This window comes from Triticum dicoccoides, chromosome 5A, assembly GCF_002162155.2.
Source record: "Triticum dicoccoides isolate Atlit2015 ecotype Zavitan chromosome 5A, WEW_v2.0, whole genome shotgun sequence".
NCBI lineage: Eukaryota > Viridiplantae > Streptophyta > Magnoliopsida > Poales > Poaceae > Triticum > Triticum dicoccoides.
The window spans coordinates 141,510,544-141,528,310 of NC_041388.1; the positions used below are offsets into that span (position 1 = coordinate 141,510,544).

At 43.0% G+C, this 17,767-nt stretch overlaps 3 protein-coding genes across 3 annotated transcripts; 2 read left to right on the forward strand and 1 right to left on the reverse strand.

Annotated features, from left to right (window-relative positions):
* Positions 1–2,541: 2,541 nt before the first annotated feature.
* LOC119300416 (protein RTF1 homolog) lies at positions 2,542–5,081 on the forward strand. Its single transcript, XM_037577383.1, has 2 exons — positions 2,542–2,639; positions 2,741–5,081. The coding sequence occupies exon 2, from the start codon at positions 2,768–2,770 to the stop codon at positions 4,748–4,750; it is 1,983 nt and encodes a 660-aa protein (XP_037433280.1). The 5' UTR covers positions 2,542–2,639; positions 2,741–2,767; the 3' UTR covers positions 4,751–5,081.
* A 1,725-nt stretch (positions 5,082–6,806) lies between these two features.
* LOC119300417 (probable 2,3-bisphosphoglycerate-independent phosphoglycerate mutase) lies at positions 6,807–9,526 on the reverse strand. The gene is made up of 5 exons (XM_037577385.1): positions 9,110–9,526; positions 8,566–8,711; positions 8,212–8,488; positions 7,518–7,790; positions 6,807–7,438 (listed from the first exon to the last, which is right to left on the reverse strand). Exons 1-5 carry the CDS (start codon positions 9,416–9,418, stop codon positions 6,959–6,961), a joined length of 1,485 nt encoding a protein of 494 aa, XP_037433282.1. The 5' UTR covers positions 9,419–9,526; the 3' UTR covers positions 6,807–6,958.
* Positions 9,527–9,594: 68 nt separating this feature from the next.
* Positions 9,595–16,186, forward strand: LOC119300418. Its single transcript, XM_037577386.1, has 13 exons — positions 9,595–9,965; positions 11,023–11,109; positions 11,623–11,709; positions 11,993–12,039; positions 12,114–12,171; positions 12,735–12,848; positions 13,016–13,135; positions 13,530–13,574; positions 14,598–14,860; positions 14,938–15,127; positions 15,588–15,660; positions 15,747–15,873; positions 15,958–16,186. Exons 2-11 carry the CDS (start codon positions 11,037–11,039, stop codon positions 15,632–15,634), a joined length of 1,044 nt encoding a protein of 347 aa, XP_037433283.1. The 5' UTR covers positions 9,595–9,965; positions 11,023–11,036; the 3' UTR covers positions 15,635–15,660; positions 15,747–15,873; positions 15,958–16,186.
* Positions 16,187–17,767: the final 1,581 nt, after the last annotated feature.

Genomic DNA, 17,767 nt, shown 5'->3' on the forward strand with positions numbered 1-17,767 from the left:
CCCCATGCCTCTTTATATCTTTGGAACACACATCTTCCATCACACCATTCAATGCATCCTATCCTTGTTGTCACTATCACCCCACAAAAAGTGTGACATCACATCAATAATTCCTTTACAAACTTGTTTGGATTTTTAAATACCAAAACATCGTGTATGATGGTATTGGCTGAACAACTAACTTGAAGATAACCTCCTTATCTCCTGTAGGCAAAAGCTTCTCTTTCCACCCATTAATCATCTGCCAAACCTGATCAATTAAATGTTGTAAACAATCAAATTTACTCATGTTGGCCATGGTAGGTAGCCCCAAATATTTGTCATTAAACACTTCTGTCATAATGTGAAGTAGATCAAATTTGTTCCCAAATTGCCACATTAGTATTAGGACTAAAAAGATGCTTGATATGTTCACACTCACCAGTTTCCCCAGACACTCCACAACAAGATGTAAGGTAGTCTGCTAACTTGCTGCATATTGAATATTTGCTCTCATAAGAATTAAAGTGTTAACAACAAATAGAAGGTTTTAATCACAGATGCATTTCCTACAAACTTTGATCCCATTAAGACTGTCGGTCTCTTGAGCATCTAACAAAAGGGTTGCCAACCCCTCTGTGCAAAGTAGAAGGAGCAAGGCGAAAGTGGGTTATCTTGTCTCAGACTTCTCATGGGAGTGAAAGCCTCAGATTCCTTAGAGTTGAATCGAATGCGGTACTCTACCATAGAAACACGCAACATCACCAAATTGACCCATGCCACATAGAATCAATTTCACTCAGGAAAATCCATTCAACACAATCATATGCCTTGTGCATGCCCAATTTCGCCACACATAGTCCTTCTTTCACACCCCTTTAATTATTACTTGTATGGTAACTTCATATGCCACAAGAACATTATTAGTGGCAAGATGTCCTAGCACAAAAGCTCTCCGAATTACATCCATTACCTCTGGAAGTATTAATTTTAATCTGGCAACAAGCATCTTTGAGATCACTAACCACATTACACAGGCCGATGGGTCCAAAATGAGTTACCTTCTCTGGGGAATTTACTTTAGGACCATAACAATTGTAGTTTCATTCCATCAAAATGGTATAACACCGCAATTAACCAGATCATCACCAAGCATATGTCATAATCTTCATATCCCCAATATCAAATAGAGCCTTTAGAACCTCATCTCCTGAATAAGGTCCTAATATAGAGTTATTCATTAACCCGCCTTCAGGCATGAGATGATACCTCTTGGTTTGGCTGGAGAACTTCATAGGTATAAACATACTATTAGTGGAAAAAAAATCTGGAACTCATAAAACCCGAACGTTCGGATTTTAAGCATGGCAATCCGAACATTTTTCATGGCAACTTTCGTTCAGAAGAGGTTGGCAAACATGACAAATTTTTGACAAAAAAAACCGAACTGGAACAAAGTTGCCATGTGTTAACAACTAAAGTTGCCACTTCACATCAACTAAAATGCCATAAAAAAACGTTCCGGATGTATTGGGGGTAAAAAAAACATGATTACTAAGGTCCATACCTTGCTTCCAAAACCACTGTATGGGAGGGGGAGAGATTAACATCAATCGTGTATACATTGACTACCATCAACCACAAGTCCAAAACCCAAAGAGGCAGCATTATAGCTGGCCAAACGGCTCGGGCCAAACAGGCCAGCCCGTGAGCACGCCGGCACGACCCGCTATGAGCCAGGCATGACATGGGCTAAACGAGTCGTGCCCGACAGCACGCCTTGGGCCGTGCCTGGCTTGGGCATGCGGGCCGGCACAACACGACCCGTTTAAATTTTTTATATAATTTTTAGATTTTTTTTATATATTTATACCTAAAATATAGCCCAATAAGCCTAAAAAAACAGCCCAACATGCTGAATATGTACAGCCCAGCGTGCTAAACGGGCCATCGGGCCGGCCCGTTTACTAATCAGGCCGTGCCTGGGCCAAGGAGCAGCGCCTATGGGCCGGCCCGAGACGGCCCGACTATTAAACGTACCATGGCGGGCCGTGCCAGGCCAGGCACGATTAGCACAGGCCGGGCCGGGCCGTTTGGCCAGGTTATAGCTGGCCAAATGGGCCAGGCCTGGCATGCCGACCCGCAAGCACGCTGGCCCGACACGTGATGGGCCAGGCCCGGCACGCTCTAATCGGGCCATGCCAGGCACGCTGCCTGCCTTGGGCCATGCCTGGGCCTGAAGGCTGGGCATGCGGGCCGACACGGCACGACCCGTTTATCTTTTTTTATTTTTTATCCAGATTTTATATATATATATAACACATAAAAACAGCCCAACAGGCCAAAATCAGCCCAAGAAACAACCTAGCAGGCCATCAGGCTAGTGGGCCATCGGGCCGGCCCGTGCTTGGGCCGGAGGGGGCAGAACGCAGGCCGCACGGCACGGCCCGACTAATAATCGTGCCATGGCGGGCCGGGCCGGGCTGTGCCGGCCCGTTTGGCCAGCTATAGGCCAGGTATAGGCAGCGTAATAATAAACGGGCCCGTTGTTGAGTTCTCTGCTGCTGCCAAGGCCCAACAACAGATCAGAACCCCTCCTTTTCCCCTCTCGTGTTCGACGGTGTCCATCGACCTCTCGCCGCCGCCACCGAAGCTCCAAGGTAATCCAGCAGATCTTCTTCCTCCCTCTCCACTTTTGCTACTTGGCGGAGTACTCATGGCTGTTTATTTCGCGATTTGCTATTGGGAATTGTTCTTGTAGGGGTTCTTGAGGAGGAGAGGAGGAGCGATGCCGGACCCTAACCTGGACGATCTGCTTCTCCAGGCCGCGGGTCGGACCGTGGGGAAGGGCGGCCAGTCCCGGCAGTCGAACCAGCGCTGGCAGCAGCACGGGCGCCGCGCTGGGGGCTCCTACTCCGGCGGGAGCGGCTCCGATGGCTCCGACGACGGCGACTCCGACTCGGACGTCGCGCCGAGCCACCCGAGGAAGAGGCTGCCGCCGGGCTCGCAGGTGCCGCTCAAGAAGAGGCACCAGACGGGGAAGGGCGGCGGCCGGGGAGGAGGAGGGTACGACGACGAGGACCCTGATGACGAGGGGAGGCGGAGCGGGGGTGAGGACTCCGACAGCGCGCCGTCCGTCGGGAGCGACCTGTACAAGGACGAGGACGACAAGGAGCAGCTGGAGAACATGACGGAGCTGCAGAGGGAGATGATCCTGGCGGAGCGGAGCACCAGGATCGACGACTACAAGCTCAAGAAGCTGGCACGGGCGTCCTCGTCCAAGGCGGATAAGGCCCGGAAGGACAGCCCTCCCCCACCGCCCAGCCGGCTGCGGGCCTCGGCCCGGACTGACAGGTCTGCCACCAAGAGCGCACTCGACGAGCTGCGAGCCAAGAGGATGAGGCAGCAGGATCCGGAAGGGTACCGTAGCAGGTTCAAGGATCTGGTTCCCAAGAGTGGCGGCTCGCCTAATAGACGCAGGGCTGGAACCCCCCCGAGCGATGGCAGCAATGATGGCGGTAACAGGGGGAGGATGAACGACCATGTTGGGATTGCTGAGGATAATCGGGATGATGAGTTTGACGAATCACCAAGTAGACTTGACCCTCTCAAGTTTGATGATGTGAAGAGCATAACCCTTCGGAGGTCAAAGCTGGTGAAGTGGTTCATGGAACCCTTTTTTGAGGACCTTGTATCTGGTTGCTTTGTGCGGCTTGGGATTGGCAAGACAAAATCAGGCACCCCCAAGTACAGGCTGTGCATAGTTAGAAACGTGGATGCTAACGACCCAGATCGGCAGTACAAACTGGAGAGTTACGAAACATGCAAGTATCTCAATGTTGTATGGGATAATGAAGCTAATGCTGCTCGGTGGCAGATGACTCAGGTCTCCGACTCTCCTGTCCTTGAAGAAGAGTTCAAGGAGTGGCTTCAAGAGGCTGAAAAGAATGGCGTACGCATACCAACCCGGCAGGAAGTGCTGGAGAAGAAAGAAGCCATTATAGAGGCCTACAATTTTGTGTATTCAGCAGCTACTGTACAGCGGATGCTGAAAGAGAAATCAGCTGTGAGACGTCCTATGAATGTTGCTGCTGAGAAGGATAGGTTGAGGGATCAGTTGGAGATGGCCCTGGTCCGGAGGGATGATGCAGAAGCAGAAAGGATCCGTGCAAGGCTGAATCATCTGCAGAAGATTGCTCAGCCAATGTCAACTAATGAGAAGGCAGCAAAGTTAGAGGAGATGAACAGGAAGAACCGTGCTGAGAATTTCAAGAATGCATCAGAAATGAAAGCTGTTAATACAAGTTTGAAGGCTGGAGAGGCTGGTTATGATCCTTTCTCAAGGAGGTGGACAAGATCGAGGAACTATTATGCAGCAAAGCCAGAAGGAGAAGCAGAAAATGCTGAAGCCGCTAATGGCAACAGCGATAATGTAATAGCTGTGACGGAAGCTGTGAAGGGTGGGGTGCGAGTTGGTACAGCAGTCACAGCTTCAGCTCTAGTAGCAGCTGCTGAAGCTGGGAAGCTGGTTGATACCAACGCACCTTTGGATCTCGGGACAGAAACGAATCCGCTACATAATTTTGAACTTCCTATATCATTGGCTGTTCTGAAGCAGTATGGTGGACCCAAAGGTCAGTTTGAGGCCTACATGGCGAGGAAGCAGAAGATAGAAGCAACGATGGGTTACAAAATCCCTGACAATGATGGAAGGAGGCATGCTCTAACTCTGTCTGTGAGCGACTACAAAAGGCGACGTGGTCTTCTTTGAAGGATATATCTCTGCTCAATGTATCTGTCCTCTTGGCAACAAGACTTTCTGCCCGCTGTGACGAATTGTCCAGACCAGTTGCATAAATACATTTCATGGCACGAGACAGGCGGATTGTGCGTTTATTTTCATAAATATATAGACCTGTACGTCTGAAAGTGTTGTTGACATTTCATGGCGTTTTTTGGGGCAAATACATTTCATGTTTGTATTTGTGGATTGCATCAGTTCCTTTGAATCCTATCAGTTGTTGCTCTTGCTTAAAACAGTGGATGGTGCCAGGTGGAAATGTTCTGTTTCTGTATGTTTGTTATATGTTTTTTCTCTTTCCTGATTGACCTGTGAATGTTTTTTGGTCTGTAGATTGGTTTGCATTGTTAGTTTGGTCAAACCCAATGTTGATTTCGATGTATTTCGGCGCTCGTGTTGACGATATTCTTGGTGTTATGCTTTCTGTACGGCTCAAGGCAGTTGTAGCTCGGGAGTCACTGATGTATTCACGTTTCTGTACGTATGAAATGACAGCTACTGTATCTAGATTTATGCTTATCATTGCATTCTGAATGCTCTGCTCCAATACAAGTCTTTGCGCAATCAAGATATTTGTATCACAAACTATAGCTGTTGATAAATGAGAGAAAGTATGTTTCTGGCATGAACAGCGCATTCTTCATATGGACCGGAACGTAGTGACAAATTCTTCTTGCCAAGCTAAATAATGCTACCCAGGATCCCAACCTAACAACTCCATTTTTGTCCAAATTGCGGAGTAAATGTTCTTCTAGATGTGGTATTCCTTTACTGATTTTTTCAGCGGAGCCCTGGCTTGTTGTATCCGTTTGGATTTCATATTTCCGGATGTGAAAAGAGGTATAAATATCTTTTTCATATTTCTGGATGTGAAAAGAGGTATAAATATCTTCATATACCAAACGTTCGCTAATTAGTACCGCGTCTTCAAAATTGTAACCTTTCCATGGCATATCAGCTACTAATACGTTTTTCCTAAAGCAAGTTCGCCTCCAATTGTAGCAGCTCCTTCTGCTAAAATTTGTTCTTTTTTTAATGGATTTACCCCGTGGAACTCGGGGTTTTTGGTGCATACAAGTATTTTTGTTAGAGCGACGGTGTTAACTAAGGGAATACTTATAGTCTTCCCACCACTTGCATATTGTTGTGTAACTTACACCGAAGGCACAGGGAATTACGCAAAAAGACTACATATGGAGTCAGAAGTTTCGTAAGCTTAGACTAACAAATGAGTTCGTACGTTGCAACGGATGAAAAAAACACTTCCTAATCTAATAACCATGAGTCCAAAATTTAATAGGTCTATGTCATTTATTTCAACACATGGCATCCCAAGCCTTAGTGTTGACATCAATACAACACGTTTCATAAGACGTTCCCTCTCGGCATACGATGCAAATGAACCCGTGCATTGCAACGGATGAAAAAAAACACTTACTAATCTAATAACCATGAATTCGTAAGTTCATATCCTTTATTTCAACACATGGCATCCAATCTGAGTTTCTATTTATCCTTCTTCCCACTCCCGTTGACGTTGGCCTCAATCTTAAGACGTCTCCCTTTCGGCATAGAATGATAAATCTATTTTTTCTGTGTAGTTTATAGATACTGTTTTTGTTCCCCATCCTAGTTTTGCCGAAGTGTTCATTTTCAATTCGGAGCGGCACCGCTATGAAGGAAAGACTGATCATACGCTATTGATTAACATTTCATCGTAAATAGCATTTTTTAAAATGGTTAATAGTTAAAAATAATATCATATTCAGATCCTACATATTATTCTAATCAAATTTCATATATAACATGTTAAATTTCGAGTTAGGGTTAAAAATCTATGGATTTTTTAAAAATTGATTAATATGTACTACGGGTTTATTACCAAAAACTTAAGGGGATTTTCTGCAAAATAACATGACGGACCAAGAATACCTATTTCTTTTATTAGTAGGTATAGATATAGAAAAAAGAAGTTTCATAAGCCAGACGCCTCAAAAAAGGAAAAAGGAAAAAAAAGGGCTTAAACTTATGATTCAAAGCACATGTCATTATACCTCAACCATGATAGATTTTATTCGTATCATATTAAGCTGGTTCTGTGCCGTTTATCCATTCGTCGTTATTACAAAGAAGCTTCGCGCCCAAAGATCAAGTACAATGTTAGCAATCAAACTGGCGTTAATCATTCTTTGCTTTCATGAACTTCTTGATGATGCCCATCATCTCACTTCCAGGGAACCGCCCAAGGCAGCCCCTTGCAGCAGCAATCTCGGTGTATTCACACACTTTATCGCCGCTAAAAGCTTTCCGCTCTTCAGGCTTGTGTTCCGCTGGTTCTGAATCATCGGTTAAATCTTCTCCGGACTTAACCGAAGGCAGTGGGAAATCGTCGAGGGGGGTGTTCATCACATTGTCCTCCCCAATTGCTCCCACAAAATCTCTCAGCCGGCATATCGCAAACGGGACAGGTTCGAAGCTGTGGTCTCCGTACTCAACCGGAGTAGAGTGGTCTCCAGTGACACAGAGGAAGTACTGGTACTGCCCGGACTTCTCAGCTTCCCACAGGAGCCTTGCAAGCTGACCAATAGCCCGGTCAACAGCTTCCAGGCCTCGCACCTTTAACTTGACAGCCTTGTCATGGCCAGCATCATCAATAGCCTGCATTAACGTTATAAGACAAACTATCAGCATCACACAGTTAATACTAGTTGTAAAGAGAGCCTATATTTATGTTAACCTTGATGTGCAAGAAACCAAAGTCATATCCGTCTTCTCTTCCGGCTTTATATTCATCCTCTCCAGGCACAAAAACACGAGGTGGCGTGTCCAGAGGAGCAGAGAGTGCCTTGGCTATAGCTTTTGCCTTGGAAGTTAAGAGAGTTCTATAATCTCCAGTTGCTCCAGGTGCTTCAAGGATATCAATGCCCAATGACAGCCCCAGCCCGGCTATGATCTTGGTAGGAGCTACCATGCACGGCGTGAGTCCATGCTTGGTTTCAAAGGGAGGTACCTAGTATAGGCGCATGCCACTTCATTAGAATGGAAGTCAAGTAGCATCAAGTTCCAGCAGGGAACTCTTGCATGCTTTAGATGCGAAACTCTTATGCTTGTAGGAGTAATCTTCAATAGATTTGGAAGAGCCAATGTAGGTGTTGGCCAAAAGTATGTTCCTATATGTGTTATGATGACAAGATACCCTAAGCTTAAGTTGGTAAAAAATCAACATTAGAACTCAAGAATCAGATCAGGATTATACTTATTTTGATGGGATTGAACCATGGTACTCCAAAGCAAAGAGCATTGTGCAAACCTTTCCAAACCTATTAAATTTATTCCTATTTATTACTGCAGGAATTATCAATTTATCACGACAGATAACACCCCATTCTAGGAATTAGTAGTTGCACGAGACAAATATTGAGTTCACTAACCTCAATCCGGATACCACAGCCTCGCAATAGCACAACATTAGCAATATTCTTCCCCTCGACTGCACGCTTTGCATTGATGGGTTGAGAAACCAGTATACGCGTGATCTCCTTAGAGAGCTCGTTAACCAAAGCTGCGGTGTTTTTGGCTTCTTCCGAATCATCCAAAGGTTCAGCCTTTAGATGCAAGCGGTTGTCTTTCAACGGATCAGTTCCGGAAATGTTTCCACTTAGCCTTGGTCCTTTGACAACCACACCACATCTGTGCTCAGTAGCGTACCTGTAGAAAGGTGTTAATTATGGTAATAGGAAAAACAGTAATAACACATCAATGCTCAGTATGAATAGGTGGTGCACCTGACTCTCACTTCATATTCGGGAAACGATGGAAGCTTCATCCCATCTAATGCAGCACAGAGGATTGGGCCTTCCTCCTCAAAGTGCCTATCCGCCCTCCTGCTGACGATAACCCCCGTGCTTTCGTCCAATGTAGCAAAGTTCGACTGTGTGGGTAAATAATTCAGCAAAGGGAAACAATACATTCATCAGTTCAGACACACCGTTTACTGCATGGCTTCAAAAGTACTCCCTCAGTAAGTAATGATCTAAACGCTCTTATATTTCTTTACGGAGGGAGTGCCAGTCTACAATCCAGGGCAATAATTCAGCAAAGGGAAACAACACTACATTGTTAGTATGCAAAAATCTAACAAGAAAGGGCTCCAGTTTAGTAAAGGAATTACAAGACCAGTCAATGATCTGAACCATTAACAGTAAACTACCTAGCAATACTCTATGAGGTAAGCTAAGTAATTAGAAATAATAAGGCACAAGAGCGTACTAAGGCTGCTATACTGCTATAAGAAGTAAGAAATGTAATCAACCGTCGCCAGAACCAGACCTTGAAGGCGATGTCGCCCGGGGCCATGGCGAGGCCGGCGCCCATGGACTCGAACGCGCCGCGGCCGCGGTAGTATACGCGGGGATCGTACCCGAGGAGGGAGAGGTGCGCCGTGTCGCTGCCGCAGGCGAGCCCGGGCTCCACGGGGTCCATGAGCCCGACCACCCCAGCCGCCGCCACAGCGTCCAGCCGCGGTGCCGCGGCCGCCTCCAGCGGTGTACGCCCGCCGAGGGACGGGATGGTCACGTCCCCTATCCCGTCCACCAGCACGAACGCCACCCTGCTCCTCGCCCCCGCCGCCGCCGCCATCGCCGACGCAAAGATGCCGCCCTCTTTTGCTTTCCCCTCCTCCCCTTGCTGCCGCGGCGAGCAGCTAAGCGGCGAGCGGCGCTGGCTAGGTCGGACCAGCTACGTTGGATCCGGACCCAGACCAGGCGTCCCACCCGGTCGGTTCGCTCGTTACAAGAACCGACCGAGGCCGAACGCCTCCGCCCCAAATCTCCAAACGCTTGGCGCTCGCTTCGCCTTCGTGCGCCTATTCCCCTCCCCCTCGCCGCCGGCGATCGCCGGGATCCTCCGCCGAGCGTAGGAGATCTCTCCGCGCCACCTTGCCGCTTCTCCTGCGTCTTCCTCCGCCTCCGGCTCACTTTTTTCGCGCTTTCCTAGTCGCGGAATTTGGCATGTGACAAGTGGGATTGCGAGGGGGAAGGAGGCGCCCGCCGGCGAACAGTCCTACCGGCGGAGACGCCTGCGGCGCCAGAGGGCCACCGATTGACACCGAGATTTCCTCAACATCCCCTGATTTTTTCGGCATTTTTTGAGGGCTCGGCGTCGTCCAGGAATTCGGCTATTGCAGGTGAGGCACTTGTGAAGTTAAAAGAAAATTTCCCGTGTGTTTTTTACTGGGGTCAGTTCGTCAAAATTTAGTCGTAATTCGATCTAACTCCGTGATTCGTTTTAGTGAAGCCCTGACTTGTGAAACAAGTTTTTGAGATTCCTAAGAGTTTTTTATTCGGAATTTGATCTCAAATTTTAAATGAATTAGCGACTAGTGGAATGATCATAGGTGTATGATATTCGGATTGTCACATTGTACATGACACGGCTTCGCGTGCTTTGCCTGTTAGTTGCGCACTTATCGTTGTTTGAAACGTTTAAGTGTAGTGTGATCTGAAAGTAGGAGAGGACGTAATGGTGGGGAGATCAAACTTGCATTCGGGGCACACATTTTAGGATTTCATTAGATTTGCCGCAATGTGAGAAGCTGGATGGGGAATGTCAATGTAACATCAGTTCAATTCTAGGTATTTTTTTTACAGTTTTGGTTTAACTCTCAGGAGTGTGAAAAGATTAGGCCCCGCATGCAAATGGAACTTACGCAATACTGGCTGATAAGTTGGCGAGGTGACAGGGTATTGAGTTAACAGTACTATATTCACAATTTTCATGGCGATGCTTAGAGAGCTTGGAGTTTGAATTGTCAGCGTAGGTCTGTGATTATTTTTGTTCATTGTCTCAGCCTTGAATGTTTAGGATTTAATTTCATTTTATAAATATTCAGAAAAAATTGACATGTTGAATTGTGGACATCAGCAACTTCTAGTGCCAAATGTTTTTAAGTTTGTTTCTAGTTATGAAATGCGAGCTGCACTTGTGTTGTTGAAATTTCCCATTAGATTTGTTCATGAATCGGTGGCACATGGGACACCACATACCGGTGACATATCTGCGCATCCGTTTTCTCCATGGAGAGACTAAATGCTGGAAAGACAATGACCAGGCATATAATCAAACTACTAGTTCTGAATTAGTGAACGCATTGCAAAGTTTCTTGCAACATGATATCACCCACATCCAACTTTGGATGTTTGAATAAACTTTAACTAATATCATGTGCATTTGGTTCAATGTAGGTTGCTATTACAAAATGGTCTGCATGGCTGGACATTTTAAAATGGCTTCTGTGCTGAAGCTAATGATGGAAAATCATGCCACACCTGGTAAACTATAACAAATGAGCTTCCATTTAGTTTATTCTCTTGATTTTATTGGCGGATCCCCAATTCCCCATATCCACCAGAGTAAAACCAGTAGCATTGGTATTATAAAATTCAAGTCATGATGCCTTTCCAGCTGTTTTCTTGATTGCAAAACTATTGGTTTGTCTATATAATATAGAGGTCAACATGACTTCAGTCTCCAATATAAGTTTCCATTTTCACGAATACCTGTGACCTGTATACTTATTATGTCTCCGTTTACATTATCTCTGTTTGGAGGTAGTGTAGTGACCTTAGAAATTTCACCATCTGTATGCAAGGTTATGTTTTTTTTAATCATATTTGGAGAACTGAATTTCGGTTACTTGCCTCCATATTTCATTTTGCTGGATTTTTTAAACATAGCTCTCATAAGAGAATAAAATAAATGCTCATTGTTTGAAAAACGTATATAACTTAAACCTTCTGGGTATTTGAGAATGAAAATAAGATTCCCCCCTGACATATTGGCAGATGAGGTGATTAATGAGAAGGGTGCTTCACATATCCTACACAAGCAACTTCTTAGCGCACATGAACCAAATTTGCTTGATGAAGATGGTAAGTTCCTTCCATTTCTTGAACCAGGAGATCAGAGACTCACACACTAACATTACAACTTCTGCGTGCCTTTATCAGTGGCACTATTTTTCTAGCAACCATTTTTATTACTCAGTTTTGTCTGATGTGTATTTTATTTGATAACTGATCAGTTTTTCTCAGTTTGTTTCTCGGCTCATATACTACATGTCATGTTTATGTTGTGACACACAGTGCCATTATATTGTATTCACATTGTAAAGTTATCAGTTGACGCCACAATTTATGATTTAGTTATGTGCAGATATGCATATATTCGGATCAAAACCTATGGCTGATCCATTGGACCTGGTATTTTTTGATAAATCTAGATTCCCCCTTTTTCATTTTCTGCTTCCAATTTGAGCTAACATCTTATATTGAAGGTCCGCTGTGATACATGCCAGAAGCCTGTTAAGGCCAGCCATTATGCACCTCATGCAGGTATTGTTCAACACGTTACACTAAACACTGTTTTGGTGTAATTTAGTTCATATGATAGCATGACAGTGAATATGACTCCAGACTAGTCAGTGCATAAACTACATACTGTTTTGGTTGGAAACAATGCTGCAAACATCTATTTAGCATGACTCCAAGCTAGTCAGTGCATAAACTACATAATTTGCAGTATGTATATCCAAAAGGCCCCATGTCGTTGTGTTGTCATAATTTGACTTTAGTAATGACTATTGGCACAACCACTCTATTATTCATCATGCAACTGGCCAATAATGTTAATCAACATAGTAGTGTATTGTGAAATAATTCATTTATTTAGGGCGGCGTTATTCGTTCGATTACTATATTCCGTTAAAACGTACAGACAACAATACTTGACATGTTATATACCAAAAGTTTGAGTTTTCATGGTTTTTGATTTATGACTGTTCAAACCTTCCTTGTTACACATTTGCTTGGCGTGACTCTAATTAAAGTTACACTTTCCTTACAATGTGAGTCCATTGAACTGATCTGGAAGTTCATTGATATTTTGACTTCTGCAGAGCGATGTAGCTCAGGGAAGGTGAACCCAAACGATTCGATGGGTGTAGAAGACGATGTTCATCCTATGAAGCCTCCAAAGAAGGGCAGGAAAATAAAGCTGACAAGCAATGGAAGTATCCGTGTTAATAGCTTATGCGAAACAATTTGATTCTTGTTTATTTACTTTGGGTGTCTACGTTACTCTGCTATATGCATTTTTTATGTTCAATGTTTTATCTTCATATCAATTCCTTGTTATATGGATTTCCGTTCGAAGTTTTGCTGCCTTGACATCTGATAGATCAAAAGGTACATATAAAAGTGAAATTAAAGTCTCAGCCTGAAAATAAGAACATAGTCAATGACTTTGAGTTGACCAATGGAAACGAGAGCAAACATTTAAATTCTATTGCTGATCAAAGTAAGTGGTACTTTCTTTCTAATTCAATCTGGTGAAGTTTTTATTCTACTTCATTTGATGTTGAATAGTTTCTTGAAACATTTCACCTTTGTATGTACTGCTGTTATTAGTATTGCCTCCACGTTTGTGGTTTGCATTAGCTTGTGATCCTCCGTGATACATATTTCTAAGCCCACTTTTGTTTAGATGTGAAATATGTCAATCCAAGTCCATTATCTAGAGAAATTGATAGTACGGACTACAGAGGTAGCAGATGTGTTTGACTCTTGGGTTGCAGCTTCACTGTCGGGATAGATGTTTCAATTGGTAGCTATATAATGGTTGTGGCAAGGACCAACTTTCTGGTCAGGTTTTAATCGTGCCATGGCTTATTTTATGCTTCTTTGTTGTATAGGGTTCAAAACACCTGCCATCAATGCTCCTGAAAGTCGTTTTAGAGGTACAATGTACTTATCAGTATGCTTATGTTTTGTGCCGCTTATGTTTTCTATGCACATGCATCTAATCATGCTAACGACCATTTTTGGGAGCCAAGTTTGGTCTTAAACACGGAATTGGTTGGCCTTTGCAGAAATAATTTCCTTATTCGACAGCATCCCCTTTATACGTCCTATAAATTTAAAATCAGTCCGCCGTGCTTCAGCAAATGATATGATTTGACAGTGTCAATCAAAATATTGTTGATTTTGTGATGACATGATGTCTGGAGTTACTCGCCAAAAAAAAGGAGAATGATGTCTAGGAGTGAATTTTACTTATGTTATTCTTCTGGGGTTGAAGCTTAGAAATGCAGCAGTTGATTATTGTGAGCAATGCAAATATTTCTTAATTGTAGTTAGACATAGTTTAATCATCAATAATATGAGCTCCTACGCTGATGCCCACCCAACAGCTTTTTCTTCGATGGGGTTTCCAGTTTCAAATGCTACACGGATGTCGGTTTGTTTGGTATCAATTCTGGTTGATCATCATCACATTGACTCTTTCACTAGCAATTTTGTCGTCGGCAAAATCTTATTAGAAAAGCACATTAGAATATACGTGAAATATATGGGACTTGAATAATACTCCCTCCGTCCCATAATATAAGATTGTCTTGCAAGCTGTTTTAGCTTGCAAAACGATCTTATATTATGGGGCGGAGGGAGTATATGTAAAATATACTATACTAGTTTTTCACAAGGAAATACTTACATGCTAAACAAATGAATAAAATATACATGAAGGGTCTGTGTTACGTGAGGATCCGAGTGGGAACCACAGTTTCTTGTTCGGGTCCTATATTATTTCACATTGGCTTGGCTGTAAAACTTGCGCCTGTGTCTAGCTGGGGGCACCAATAACCTAGCAAATGATAAGTTTCTGCCTTCCAAGTTAAGGCTAACATCATACTGTTTTTTAAGTTTCTCTGCAAGGTAGTTCTTATGAGATGGTGTTATGATTTCTTCATTTAATTTATCAGATGTGCCAGCTCCTCTTGCTACAAAAATGTATCATTCACGGGGAAACTACCAGCTTCGATTGGAGCTTGCTCAGCTTTACCGTGAATCATGCGCGGAGCAGTCACACAGCTATGCAAGTAATACAACTGCAAACTCGTCACAGAATAATGGGTTGGTACCATGTGATAATTCAACATTACATGGTTCTGATGATTCGGCATTACATGGTTCTGATAATTCAGTATTACATGCTGCTCGGAACAGCAGCACTCCTCAAAAAAAGGTTTGGGGCCATCTCCTTGTGATCATAGGCGCAATATCTTAACATCTTCTGTTACTGAGTGGTGCATGTTCCCACAGCTTCTAGATCAGCTGCCTGCAAGCACATCAGGGTTGTGCTCAGGAATCTCTCCACAATTATCATCAAGCGGGCCAAGTCGTCTGCAGGCAACAAAAGCTCAGAGAGCAGACACTCCAGTATCTGCAGTTAGAAATGAATTGGGAAGAAGCAGGTGCAACAAAGCGGCAGTTCCTTCTTCAAAAACCACAGGTTAGAGCTGGATTTTAATACTTTTCTTTGTCCTGTAAAAAATAATTTGGCCATGTCGAATAAGTAATTAATCTGCTCATTATTAGTTGCTACTTTGTTGTATATCTTTTGATACTTTTACTGCTAAAATGAACATGGGAAGCATTTAGTTAGGGAAGACGTAATCATCACATGATTCATGATCCAGATCTGCATGGCAAATAATTTCAGGCATTTAATTTTGGTGTAGTTCTTCAATAATAAAGCAACAGTTTTTCTTTGAAAAAACACTAAAGTATCATGGTGTGCTTCAGTTCTGATATAAACTAAAGAGCAATTCATTTGTACCCTTAATCATTACAAGAATGTTTGATCTAATTTTATTGGAAGGCTCTTGTACCAGTACCTTTTTTTATGTCTCGAAACCTGCAGAAAACAAATGAGGCGTGCTTACATCATATTATTGATTTCTCTTCTCTAGGCAAAAAGAAGACGCAGAAGCAATCTAACGCTCTACCTGCAAGCTAAGCCTCAGTAGAGTAGCCCATTGATTGGTATTTACCTTTTTACTTTGTTGCCACGAATTTCAAATCTTGGAATTTGGTGCTGAACAATGACTAATCTTGGATCGGTCTCACAGGTTGTTCATTGGTATAGCCGCTTCATTGGTGAAAGTAATAGAGTATTTCATTTTGTTCATTTAATATGAAATTTGTTCTAGTCGGAATGACTTTGGGACCGGACGATCTGAATACAAGGTCATTTTGGTAAGTCTCTATCTGGAATTCAGTCCACAGTTAGCGCTGCATGTATATCTCATATAAACTTGATGTCATCTGTTTTTTCTGTAGGCTTGTTGACTCTTGTTAGAAGCTAACCACAACTCGTTCCGGCCCTGGTGATGTAACTAAGTGTAGATAAAGTATCCGCGAAGTCCTTATGTTTATGTGCTCCCCTTGTTATAAATGACATGATGAATGTCCTCCAAACCAGCAGCAGCATTGGTTTATTTATTTATTAGAATATCATCGGTTGCTTTCATGTTTTTTGAAGGTAAAGCCTCATGGCACTTTTATTCAATCTTTGGCAGGGTTATGTCGAGTAGTACATGCCATAACAAGAAACTGGGAGCTCCATCTACCCAATCATAACTAGTTTTAGAATCATAACAACCCCTAGCAGGATAATGTGCTAAACCATAAGCTTCCCTGGGACAATGCCTAAATGAAATCCATGAGCTAAATATGTAAGCAGTATGCCAAAACTGCTGCATAAGGACTCCATATTTCAATCTTCCCATTGCTAGCTTCGACCAGCTCCAGGCAATCGGACTCCATCACCACCTTGGTACAGCCGACCTTATATAGAGTAATTTCAGACCGCGAATTCCAGGTGATGTTGTAGAGCCAAGGATTCTGCAGTTCGGGCGTTTGAGAGTATGATCGAGATTCTGATGGCCCTGCCATAGCTTTCGTTGAAAATTCCGAAGAATTGCAATGATCACGCCCTCCTCCATCATCAAAGAAAGAAGCATCAATATTTATTTTATATGATCTTGGAGGAGGTTTCTGCCATCTTGCTCCAGGAACGGGTGTAGTCAGGACGAGATGCATGATTCGCCGTAATTGCTTGAATAGTGTTGTAAAACGAGATTGAATGAAAGTAATGGACTATTAGTCCGGATTTCTATTGATTCTCAAGTATATATACATCTGGAAGAGGTGGGAAGAAGATGTGCCTGTTTGGAGGCATCCCTCAATAGAGAGAGGAGACATGACTATTCGGGTTGGACACACTAATCTTGAGAATCTCCCCCCAAAACCCTGTGGAAAAAATATGAGGAGAATAGAGCAGATATGTTGCTAAAACTCCTTTAAACCCAATGAAAAAAGAATAAGGAGAAAAGGTGCAACATATAATGATTATTGTCTCCTTGATAACTCATATGAGAAAACCTTTGAGAAATGAGAAAACTCATTGGTGAGTTTGGAGAACAATAAATATGCTTTGTATACTTTCCTTTAAAAACCTCAGTGGAAAAAAAATAGAAAGTATTGCATATGTCGCCTCATTAAACCTTTTATGAGAAACTTTGAAGGAAAGCTCATAAGGGAAAAGAGTGTGATCTAATATGTCATTGAAAACTCCTTTAAAAGGCAGTGGCAAAAATATAAGGAGAAATATATGACATATCATGATAATTGTCCCTTCAACTCAAATATGGGAAAATCCATAGAGTTTAGAGGATAATAAATATGTTGTGTATACTTTCCTAAAAACCCCGGTGGGAAAAACAGAAAGTATGACATATGATCTCATGTTGATATTAGCTCATTAAAAACCTTGATGAGAACCTGCAAAAGTAAACTTATAAAGAGAAAAGGAGTATAATATGGTCCTTTGAACATGAGTAATTCAGGAAGATACTCCCACTGATACTTGCATATCTTGAAGTATTGAATAACAATTCCATGAACATGTTTCTAGAATGTTGAAGTTGGTAGAGATTTCATGGTTGTCACATGATTTGACTTGTAGATGAAAAATATGAAGATATTGCTTACTATGTACCCTGTTTGTATCCAGATAACACACACAACATTATCTTTGAGATGATGGTTGGTGGATGTAGCCACTAAGGTCTATTTCGAAGACTTTCAT